This window comes from Rhinolophus sinicus, linkage group LG02, assembly GCF_036562045.2.
Source record: "Rhinolophus sinicus isolate RSC01 linkage group LG02, ASM3656204v1, whole genome shotgun sequence".
NCBI lineage: Eukaryota > Metazoa > Chordata > Mammalia > Chiroptera > Rhinolophidae > Rhinolophus > Rhinolophus sinicus.
Genome location: NC_133752.1, coordinates 2,722,667 through 2,734,869, shown reverse-complemented (window position 1 = coordinate 2,734,869; position 12,203 = coordinate 2,722,667). Strand labels below are relative to the sequence as shown.

The 12,203-nt window shown below is 53.6% G+C and overlaps 1 protein-coding gene across 22 annotated transcripts in view; it reads right to left on the bottom strand.

Annotated features, from left to right (window-relative positions):
* ABLIM2 (actin binding LIM protein family member 2) overlaps positions 1-12,203 on the bottom strand; it is a 125,038-nt gene that overhangs the window by 66,712 nt on the left and 46,123 nt on the right. For all 22 annotated transcript variants that reach the window (XR_012492397.1, XR_012492395.1, XR_012492392.1 and 19 more), the window contains exons 4-6: positions 6,174-6,289; positions 4,794-4,920; positions 2,359-2,452 (exon numbers count right to left, since the gene is read on the bottom strand). Coding sequence is in view for 3 of the 22 variants with exons in the window: in XM_074320867.1 (XP_074176968.1) it covers positions 2,359-2,452; positions 4,794-4,920; positions 6,174-6,289 (337 nt within the window). In the remaining 19 variants the exon portion in view is untranslated. The remainder of the gene's footprint in view (positions 1-2,358; positions 2,453-4,793; positions 4,921-6,173; positions 6,290-12,203) is intronic.

Sequence of the window (12,203 nt, the reverse complement as noted above, 5' to 3'; positions counted from 1 at the left end):
AGAGGATGTGACTATAAGTGTCAGGTATCATTGTGACCCAGGAAAATAGTTACAAGACAAAATGTCAACAATCTCATGGTGTGACCGCTCGCACAAATCCGACAGAAAAGTGTGGAGACCCCAATGCATAAACCAGCAAAGTTCATGAAATGTAACTGAAATACACGAACTATGATGGGCTAAACATGACAGAAAAGACCCAGCCGCACCAGGGATGGAAGACAGGCAAATTCTAGCGAGCTGTCAGATTGGCGCAGGGCTTCATAAAGATTACACTCCCAGTGGGAGGTGGGGAGTATGATATTCTGTGGATAAGCGTAAATTAGGATAATCTCTCTGGAAACTCTTACAAGCATCAAGAATCCTTTAAACGTTCATGGTGGTTGACTTAGCTTCTAAGTTCTGGGAATTAATCCGAAGGGAAATTAGATGTGCAAGAAAACAAGATGTGTATCTCAGTGCTGTCTGTAGGAAACAGTGGAAAGCAGTGCCACGCCCAACAACAAGGACCCGCTTAATAAATTCTGATATAGTCCTGTGACGAAATATGACACATGCTGGCCCACGCTCACGTACGGACGAGCTTTGAAAACGTGCTGTGTGAAAGGAGACGGGCACGCAGGACCACGTGCTGTATGACCCCACTCCTGCGAAATGTCCAGAGCAGGGACCTCCGCAGACAGGAAGTAGACAGGTGGTGGCCAGGGGCTCGGGTGTGGGGAGTAACAGCTAAGGGTGGAGGGTTCTTGAGGGGTGACGGAAGTGCTAAGATGGCCTGTGGAGGTGGTTGTACAGCTCTATGACGATCCCAATGGCCCTGACTTACACCTTAAATGGGTGAATTGTGCGGTATGTGAACCATGATCTAATGAAAAAAAAGACCCATAATACAGAAAACAAAAACATGGGAATCTGTTAAACAGGAAATGGGTATTGAAAAAAATTCAGGGTACGATATTGTACAAATGGTTTGATATCAGCTGTGACTGATTACGTGGAGAGAGGGGGAAGAAAACCTGAAAGGAAACCAGCCAAAAAGTTCGGCTCACTAGGATTGCATTACCAGTGATTCCCCCTTATCTGAGCTCTGCAAACGCTCCACGTAGTGAGATGAGCGTATAAGCACATCCATCGTCAGAGGCTCAGCAGAGCAGGGCAGAAGCTCCACACGGAGCATTGCACTGTTCCCACTGTGGGGATGCGGGCAGAGGGCAGGGTGGGCGCGGAGAGAGGGAGTCCCACTGGGCAGCACAGATGTGGGGACACGTGACCTTCCCTTCCCCCCACCCAGCTGAGGCGGTGAGCGGGGCGTTGGAAGGAAGGTGACACTGAGGCTGCCCAACTCTGCCCTGCTGCTGGGATGTCAAGTGCAACTGTGAGAAAAGCACCTCAACTTTCAACACGGAATTCCGCTAACGCCCTCTGACCCCTACTGGCTGCTCCAGCTGTGGGCAGAGCAGGAGTCCTCGGAGATTTGAAGGGAAAGCCTGTCCCGTCCTACCCTCTCCTGGCCAGACTCCGAGTGCAGACCTCTAGGCTCTTTAAAGTGCAAATCCAACCCAGGCTCAAGGGCCTTCCTCGGAGCTGATGGGGGCCCTACAGCCTCATCCCCCAGCCCTTCTTCCTACCCCCAACCCCAGGGGCTGCTTCTGTGACCTCTGCTGGGTCAGGGCCTCCTCCCCTCAGGCCCTCCAGTTACCTGTGCCCTCCCCCAGGGACCATGGATGGTGGTCCTCCTGCCCCAGAGCAGAGCCAAGGAGGGAGGGGCTGCACAGCAGGTGAGGGATGGGCTGGGCCGAGGGCTGGGGGGTGGGGACCACTCCTGGTCATCCTAAGGGATTTATCTTCTGAACAAATGTAGAAAAGTACAGAACACCTGCTGTTTTCACAGGGGACACACACCCCCACGTAACTACCCCCCAGGTAGTCAGCACCCAGGAGAATCCCACCTCACATGTGCTGTTTGACCTGGCCTGGCAGGTGACCACCCTGGGCCTCCTGTAAGGACACAGTCCTGCCTCTTGGGCTCAGGCTCCCCATCTAGACGGGAAGGGCTGGACCAAAGATCTCAAGTCCTTCCCATCTCTTGGACTCCTCCAACTTGTGACAGGCACAGAAGAAAGGTCACAGGGAAGGCTTCCTGGAGGAGGTGGCGCTCGGGCAGAGCTGGGAGGATGGGGGAGGTGAAGGCTCTGGGGAGGGATCCTGCACAAATGCACACGAGCAGCAGATACTCCAAGGTCCCTTTTGATCCTCACAGTTAATGGGGCGGGAGGGCAGGGGGGCCCAGCACCCACCTGGAGCAGGGCATAGCTCAGAGAGGGCCATGTCTCTCCGGCCTGCAGCTGGCCTGCTTACCTCCAGCACATGCCCCGTGATGTACTTCTCGCAGCCGTCACAGCGGATGCCAAACTTGGCGTGGTAGTCAGCTTCACAGTAGGGCAGCCCGTCCCTGCAAGGAGCCAGGCAGTCAGGACGGCGAGGTCACCCCCAAGATCCGACAGCCTTTGCCAATGAGAGAGACAGCCCCAAAGGGGTCATGGCCACTTCCTCCCACTCCAAACCACAGGACCACTCTCGGGCAGCATTTGTTGGGCGCTTCCAGGCTTCAGCACGGCCTCCTCCATCATCACATCAGCCCCTCCACAGACACCATGGAGATTGTCCAGTTTCAGGGAGGGAGACACTTGGGTGCACAGAGGGGGGGCCACCTGCCCAGTGGGAGGGTGAGAGGACAGAGGCTGGGCCGAGGGAATTAAAGCCGCGTCTGAGAAATAAAAGCTATTTCCACAGACAAAGCTCTTCCTTCCGGTTTGTTCTGCCCCATGTTCCACATCTGGGGTGGGAAATGGCCTGTCTACTCCTCAGCTGGCTTCCTGCTCCTTCTGGGCACCCTAGAAAAATGTGAGTCCCAAAGGGTGTGTGACAGAGGTGCCCACGTCGGGGACCAGGTCTGATGGAGGCCACGATGCCAGGCGGCAGATGTGGCGGGTCCTGGCTGTGGCCGGAAACTTCCTGTTCCTGGGGACATGTGGGGTGACAGAGGGTCTGGCTGTGCGGGGAGAGGCAGGAGGGCCACACGGTGAAGCGCCCACTCTGCAGGAGTGTTTACAATGAGCCTGCTCTGTCCCAGTGCTGGCGGTGGCACTGGGGACTTAGTGACAAATGAGACACCATTTGATGCGCTGCTCCTGAGTATCTGGGCACTTGGGGCCAATCACTTAAACGCTGAGCCCCCAATGATTGAGCTGCGAGGACAAGAGCCAGTGTACAGGGCCACTGACGGAAGAGAATACCAGCCCAAGGCCTGGTACAGCGTCCGCCCTGTGCCAGGAGCTCATTTAAAAGCAACTGCCATTGTCATCAGAAGGTCAACCTCCTCCAGGTCCCAGGGATGCCTGTAGGAGGGGAAGGGCCTGCTGTGGGGTGACAAGTCCCTGGGGTGAGGCCCTCACTTCACAGGAGAAGAAGCTATAAACCGGGCCCTTAGAACCTCAGGGCCCCTGCTATTCCCCACAAAGGGGTGTACATGCAACAGACCCAGGCAGTTCAAAGATAGCGTCTCCATGGCAACACCAACGCGCCCTCCTTGTCAATTCTGGGACAGTCTGGAGGCTGCTAAGTAACGTAGCGCAGTGTGGGCGAGCTGCCTGCCACTCACGTGAGCGGGGCTGCAGCAGCCTGGGAGCCGGGCATTTATTCTATTCGGAGCGTCTGCCCACCAGGCTGCGTTGTCGGAGGCACTCGCCGCTCTCCTTTGCTATGACAGAGGCAGCGCCTCCTGGACCGAGTGGCCAGACACGCAGCCAGCCTGACCCAGCCTGGACACAGGCTCATCTGGACGGGGGACTTCTATGGAAAACCTTTTATTCAGACAGAATTATAGAGGCACATGCAAGAAACAATACCCTTCCTGCAGAATTACAATACAAGGTCACCCGGATAGCTGATGTGGGTCACCCAGGGACCTGACTCACCTTCCCCCGCGTGACAGGCATTTGCGTGCACGTGCACATGTGTGTGTACTCATGTGCATGTGTGTTTCATTCCGTTCAGTCTTATCAGAGGCCTTTTTCTAACCCGTCAGTTCTGGTGATGGTTCTGTCCCCTCAGAGCACCAAGAACTAGGACAGTTTGGAGAAAAGTTGCCCAACGTGCCCCTAAGCCGAGGAAGGAGCCTGTTGCACCTTAACTCTTCCCTCCCCTGCGCTGTCTGGGGCTCGCCTGTCTCGGTCCCCTGCACTGCAGGATCAACCTGCACGCACTCTGCAGACCAGCGACTCCGTGCCCAGCCAAACGGGCCATCACGGCATCCTGACCGCATGCTGGGGGCACTGCATCAGCCAGTGGGAGCTGCCCGACGCCCACACTGCAGAAGCCTGAGCGTGGGGCTGAGCTGTCACATCCGTGACAACTGAGACTGGCCAGCCCTTCTTTCCCTCACTCTGTTGCTGGCATCAGCTGACTTCCACTTTGCATTTTGCAGGAGACCCAGGTGCCACCAAGGGGGCAAATTCCATGGGGAGGGTGACACCCAGGGGTGCACGTGGGGAAGCGTCTTACAATGTCAAAGATGGGAGTGCTAACATCTGTTCCAGTCAACGAAACGAAATGGAGTCTGTCTGTAAACCACATTAGGGAAGCAAGGCTGGTGGGAGAGGGCACCTGGCTGGGGGACAAACATGCCAGGTCCCACAGGCTCCTTGCCTACCAGCGGGACGAGAAAGGCAGACGGCTGCCACGCACACAGGACACAGGAGGGGTGCCCCCAGTGGTGCCCTCCCCCCACTCACTTGCTGATGTATTCTGCGTTCAGCTGTTTCCCGCAGGTCTTGCACTTAAAACAGCCCAAATGCCAGTGTTTGTCCAAAGCCACCAGGGACTGGCCGTTTTTGATTTCTGTGCCGCAGCCCCCGCAACCTGGAAGAAAGATGAGAACACAGACATCACTGCGGGCCCAGAGCAGACGGGGCCTGGGCTGCTGGCTGTGCAGACACGACTAAAGCAGTCAGAGTGGGCCCAGGGCAGCCACAGGGCACCATCCGCTGCACGCGTCTGAAGGACCGTTACACAACAGCCGCTGCGAACATGCAGAAAACGACCCGGGAGGTTCATTCCTGCAGGTGCTGAGAACCGACTGCACACAGCCTCGGCTGGGAGCTGGGGGGACACACGCCCCGCTCCGAGAGGCGAGTCTGGGCCTGAGCAGCAGCTGTGTCCTGGGGGCTCTGGCTGTCCTAAACTGTCATACTGTTCACATCCACACGCACCCTGGACGCCTGAAGAACAGACTCAAACTCCGAGGGCAAAGGGGCTTTGCTCCATCTCAGGACTCTCGAGCCCCACACAGGCTGGCGGCTCGAGAAACGTTTGGAGGATGAATGCGTGCCTGCGTGAGTGAGTGAACGAACCGGAACCAAGGAGGGCAGGGACAGGGAGCTCAACACGGAAGAGGAAATCGATTGTGGGCAACGGGCTGGCTCTGGACATCAGAGGGATCCCCTCTGTCCCCGGACACAGCCTCGGCACTGGGACAGCACGGCAGTGCCCACGCAGGGTGGGCTCTGAGCACTCTACTTCAGCAGCGGCATCCTGAAGCAGGGCTCCCCTGCCCAGGCCCTGTGCCCATCTCTGGCCCCAGAAGAGCCGCCTAAGCTGGGAAAGGCCAGTGCCTGTCTGCTCCTGCCCCACATCCACAGGCCAGGGACACTCCAGCTGGCATTTGCTCTTTTACAGGAACCAGCTCCTGCTTCTTCAGGCAACAAGCCTGTCCTGAGCACCCACTGCATACATGCCATGTCCTGGACCCTGGGAGGTGCAACCCTTGACCACACACAGGAGCCCAGAGTCTAGTGCCCCCCTAATGGCTCTCCCAGAGGGCTTCTGGATGGTCTGGAATTAACTGTGAGGAAGGAGAGGACCAGAAGCAGGCCAGGAGGGCTTCCTAGAGGAGGTGCTGGGTCCAAGGCAGGATGCGAGTTGGACATAAAAGCAGGAGTGGCACACGGGCTGGAGGGCATAGTCTGTGCAAAGGCTCGGGAGCATGAGCGCCCCAGGGACCTCTGTCCTGGCTCCCTGTGTTATGCTTGTCCACAGTGATTCATTGGACTGCTTCTGCTTTGGGTCTGAGTGTTGTCAGTCCTGCTCCCCTACACAGCTCAGAGCCTACTTACTCCAGAGGCCCTGGGACAGGTGTGAGCTGCTGCCCGCTGCCGTGGGCACAGAGCACTTCTGGCACATGCACTCCTTCCCGTTGAAGGTCACTCGGTCCCCGGGTGGAAAAGGCAGCCTGAAACAAGAGAACGCATTACAAGCCAGGACCACCTGCTGCCCACCCAGGTCCCCCATCCCCCCCCCCCCCCGGGATCTCACAGACACAGGCCTCTCCATCCAGAAATGGCCGTGTCCCTGCTGTGACCTCAGGCTGCTCATTGACACCTGAGCCTCAGTTTCTTCGTCCGTGCCAGCAGGCAGAATGACAGGGCCATGGGGGGAGCAGTGAGCCTGCCCAGTGCCTGGTGCACAGCACTCAACCAGGCAATCTTAGCCACTGGCCTCCTCCCCGCCACCCTGACTCCTCTGACACCCCCGCCCCCAGGATGTTTTTTCATATCAGTTCAATAGTAGCAGTAACAGGTACTGTTTATTAGGCACGCGCTGGGCGCCGGATGGCAGGCACAGGACAGATATCTTACAAGCAGATCTCATTGCACAACTTTAGAACAGTTGTCCACGTTGGCATTCACTTCATTTTTTTCTCTATAGGTGGGAATACTGAAGTTCAGAGAAGACAGTCACTTTTCCAAGGACACACAGCCAATGCAGGTCAGACCCAGAATCAAACCAAGACCTGTCTGGCTCCAGAGCTCCACAACCACCGACCTGGGCCTCTGGGAAGGCAATGTGGCAAAACATGCCCTGTAGACACCAAGGCACTGTACATTGGATCCGTTTTTATTTAAAAGTTGGGCATTTTGTTTATAGCGGATATTTTTGCATTAACTCCAATTTTTTAAATATCATATTAAAATAGCCTTCACCTTGATTCCTGAGTTTTCTGGCATCCCCTTAAATTCTACATACGAATCAAGCACCTCACGCTGTGTACCCTGGTCCCAGCCCTGGTGACAGGTAGGTCACGGCTGGCAGGGGGGCAGCAGAGAGCCAGCCCAGCCCCTGCAGCCCAAGGACTTCTCCTTTGGTGACTGAGAAATCGATAAAGTGGCTGCTGTCTGGTGTGCTAGGGCCAGGCCACCTGGACAGGGGCTGGAAGCACTGCCTGGGGGTCCTGCCCACATCCATTCCTGCCACCTGGGCTCCCGGCAGCCACCGGGACGCTTCCTCCCCAGCTCGGCCTGTGCATTGTGGGCAGAACTGTCTAGACCAGGACAAGCCCCTTCCCCTGGCTTAAGCCTCTGCTGTCTCCCCTCTGCCATCCTCAGGACCGGACAATATTTGGCACATGACAGGCACTCAATAGGGAATTGCTGAATGAATGAGTGAATGAATGAATGAATGAATGAATGAAAGTGTGAACAAGTGAATGACTGAAGGTCCCCAGGAGGTCTCGCTCAGCCCGCCCTGTTCTGTCCGAGCCACCAGCTCTAGTCCAGTCCCGACCCTGCAGCCAGATGAGCTTTCCTACATGTATGTCTGCCATGCCTTCCCCCATAAAGCCCTGCCATAGCTCCCCACTTTTTCAGGGCCCTAGGTTCATTCAGCAGGTAGGTCCTTGAGCTCCCATCTGACCAGTATCTGCTCTTGGAGACTGAGGACAAACACAGGCTGAGCTGACCCTCCTCCCCAGACGTGCGAGACGGTCCTGCAGCCTTCGCAGCTGTCTGATGCCCTGTGTTGTGCCATCTGCTCAGTGCTGTGCTTTGCCTCCCTCCATCTTATGGCCTGGCAGCTGGCTTGGTAATGAGGGATCTTGGGACACAGTGGGTGGGAGTCCCTCACCATCCCTGAATGTGCTCTGAGTGAATCTCTAGCTGTGCAACCCAGAGCGAGATACATAACCTCTTGAGTTTCTGTTTCTCGCCTGTAAAATGGGCTTGTAACACCTGTGTCATGGAGTTGTTATTCACCCAACCAACCACCTATCCACCTACCTACCCACCCATCCATCCATCTACTCACCCACCCATCGGACATACTATCTTGGACCCAGGAGGGGCTGAATAAATGGCAGCTATTATTTATTAATTCAACAGCATTGACAAGTGTACACACCCATGTCACCCACACAACAGTAATGACATGCGACATTCTGTCCCCTGCAAAAGGTCCCCTGTGATCGTCTACAATTGCCCACTGCCACCCCGCTGTGGCAACCAGGATCAGCATTCCGTCACCATGGAGTAGACCCGGTGTTCTGGGGCTTCACATAAATGGAAGCACGCAGCACGCCGTCTTGGACGTCTTGTTCAGCATCGCGGTTTCTGAGCTTCACTCACGTCGCTGCGCATACCAATAGTCTGCTCATTTTTCTGGCCCAGTACTGCTCCTTTGCATGGGTGAGCCAAACACAGGCTCCACTTGCGGTTGAAGGGCATTTGGGATCTTTCCACTTTGGGGCAGTTACAAGTCAAGTTGCTACGAGCAACTGCCGACAAGCCTTTCTGGGGACATGTGTATTCCTTTCTCTCGGGGAGCACCAGAGTGGAAATACTGGGTCATATGCTTATGGCAAACTGGTTTCCACAGAGACTGTACCACTTGTGTTCCCACCGTCAGCACATAAGAGTTCCTTTCGCTTCACATCCTCACCAACGTGTGACATTATCCATCCTTCCCGTTTGTCATTCTAGTGGATGTATAACGCATTCCATCATAGCGTTCGTTTACGTTCTCTGACAATTAATTGTTGAGCACTGTTTCATGTGTTCACTGCCATCCATATATATTCTTTTGTGCAGTGTCTGCTAAACGCTGTCGCTCATTTTTAATGGGGCTTAACATTTTTAATTTTTGATGGAGGACCCTTATTACTGACTTGCCTACATTCGTTATACATTTTGGGTACCACTCCATCATCAGACACATATTATCTATCAATTGATGGCTTGCTCCTGCATTTTTCTGGATGTCTTCTGACGTCACTTTCCTTCACTTGCAAAATTTCCTTTAACTTTATCGTCGTGCAGGTCTGTTGGCAGCAAATTCCCTTAGCTTTTGTGTGTCTACAAGTCTTCAGTTTTGTGTGTGACAGCTTTATTGTCACTGTTTCATTCACAAGCTCTATAACATTCACGAACCATTCAATGTCTACAATTCAATGGTTTTTAGTGTATTCAGAGTTGTATAAATAACCCCACAATCAATCTGAGGGCATTTTTTATCACCCCAAAAAGGAACGCCATACGCATCAGCAGGTTTGCCTTCATTTTTGAAAGTTTTTTTTTTTTTTGGCTTGGTATAGAATTGTTTGATTGATTCTTTCCCCCCCAGCTCTTTAAAGATGCTGTTGTACTGTCTTCTGGTGCGCATAGTTTCAGATGAGAAGTCTACAGTCATTCTTTTGTTCCACTGTACGTATGTTTTATTTATTTATTTATTTATTTATTTATTTATTTATTTATTTATTTATTTATTATTTGTTTTATTTTTTTTCTCCTGCTGCTTTTAAGATTTTCTTTTCACTATTGTTTCTCAGAAATATCATTATGATGGACTTGGTAGGTTTTTGGTATGTTTATTCTGCTTGGGATTCACTGAAATTCTTGGATCCATGAGTTTACAGTTTTCATCAAATTTGGATATTTTCCAGCCATTATTTATTCAAATTTTTTGAGTGTTCTCCCATTCCCTTGGTCTCCCTGTCCCAACCTAGAGAGGCAGACAGATAGCTCTATATTCACAGATCACTGAGTCTCTCTTCGTATTTTTCAGTCTTTTTTCCTCCCTTTGCTTTAGTTTGAATAGTTTTTATAGTTATGTCTTCAAGTCCACCAATCTTTTCCTCTACAAAATGTAATCTACACCTAATTCCTTTCAGGGAATTTTTTATTTCAGAAATTATAATTTTCATTTCTAGAAACTCCATTTAGGTTCTTTTTATGTCTTCCACGATACTCCTTTAAATACTTAAGCATACGTACAATAGCTGTTTTAAAGTCACTGACTGCTAGTTTCACCACTGCTCTGATTTTCTGGGCCTACTGTTATGGACTGATTTTTCTTCTGGATTTGTATCACACTTTCCAGTTTCTCTTTATGAATACCAGCACTTGACTGAATGTTGAGCACTGCCAATTTTATGACATTGAGTGCTAGACTTCTTTCTTCTCATAAAAAGTACTGGACTTTGCTGTGGCAGGCCGCTAGCTTGTTTACACAGCAGCCTGATCTTTTGAGACTTTTTTCTTGTACTTCATTAGCGTTGATTTGTAGTCGTGGTCTTTGCCCAGGGCTTAATCCCAACGGTAAGGTGTGGCCCTTTTTGTGTCCCTACTGCATTCCTGGGCTGTTCAGCAAGCATCCTCCACAGCCAGAACTCCAGTGTCCCCCAGCCCTGGGAGCTGCTTAGCTTACAGCAACCCGGTCATTCGTGGCCCCAATTTGTAAAATGTCCTCTGTCGACCTGGCTCTGTATTAGTCAAAGAGTGAAAGGCACCTCTGCAGCTCTCCCCTCTGTATGCTTCTGTCTCAGACCACCATCTCTAACGCAGCGAGCATGCCCTCTCTAGTGGTTCCCTCCTTGTACAATGGTTCAGGAAACTGCCTCCAGGTAGCAAGAAGGGGAGTCATGGGGTTCACTTCATTTATCTTCCTACCCTCAGTCCCGAGCTGCCTGTGCCCCAACCTATGAAAACAGTTGTTTTGTATATTGTGTCCAGTTTTCTAGTTGTTTACAGTGGATGGGTAAATCTAGTCCCAGCGTGACAGAGCTGTCTGCTATTATTTTTAAAATAGCAGATTATCCAGAGGTGATCTTTCAAACCCGCTGTGATTAAGTCAACCCTTGTCTCTAAGCTACGTGCTCAGAAATCAACCCTCAGATAGTCCTTGGGGGAGCGCTAACCCACGCGCTGCCACCACACAGCGACTCTCGTGAGCAATGTTCCTTGTCATCGCTCCCCCTCCCTCTGTCATCCTGACAAAGCTTCCATCTCTGTCCAGCACACGGGCCACAATGACAGACAACAGCTTTGGGGACAATACTCAAAAAATCCCCATGACACTGGGTGTGGTGACAGAGAGAGAGCAGAGCAGAAAGTAAACTCTGGGGTTTTAGTCTTTGTTTTCCAGAAACGGGACGTTCCTCCTGGAAGAACTGTGTCTGGGGCTGTGGGGGGGGAGGGGGGACACCCAGGGGGGAGGGAGGACACCCAGGGGGGAGGGGAGGACACCCAGGTGGGGGGAGGGGAGGACACCCAGGGGGGAGGGGAGGACACCCGGGGGGGGGGGAGGACACCCAGGGGGGGAGGCTGCCCGCTGGCCTCCCTGCTAAGCCCCCGAGGTGCAGGCAGAGCGGTGCCAATCCCCTGCAGTCAGTGCCCACCTGCTCTGTGCCAGGCACCCGGCACGCAAAGAATCAGACCTGCCCCTGCCCGGCCTGCATGACGCTCCCATCCAGCAGCCCCAGAGACACGTTGCTAGAGAAGAGTGTGGGGCCGGGAGCCTAGGTGCAGGGTGCCATGGGGGCCGCGGAGACAGAGAAGGAGGGAGCAGCTCCCGCGACTGGGGGAGACTCTGGGGTGGTAACTCCTGTTGCACTGCAGTGTCCCCAGGTGCTGAGTCCTGTAGGGTCTCTGCTGATGCATGACCCCAGGTCACCTGTGCCAGCCCAGGGCCTGGCCACGTGTTGGTGCTTAGAAAAGCCTGGCCAATGCATGAATGAATGAATGAACGAACGAATGAACGAACGGAACAGACGGTGCAGCTCCTCAGAAGGCAGTGTGGAGGCGTGACAGGAGACGGGAGACAGGGACCCCAGGCAGGCAAGTTTTCGAGGCCTGAGCGTGGGCAGCCGCTGGGTGGATTCTGAAAAGGGAGGGACCTTGGAACACGCCCAAGCTTGGGCCTAATGCACTTGGTGGATTGGTGGATCTGTGCCACCCACAGATCAGCGACTCGGGGAGTGAGGCAGAGCGTGCAGGTGGGACGTGCCCGGACAGCTGAAGAGTGGTGGTGGGTGGGCATGGAGGCGCTGAAGTGTGGGCACCTCAGGCACCAAAGTGAGAGATGAAACGTGTGCAGGA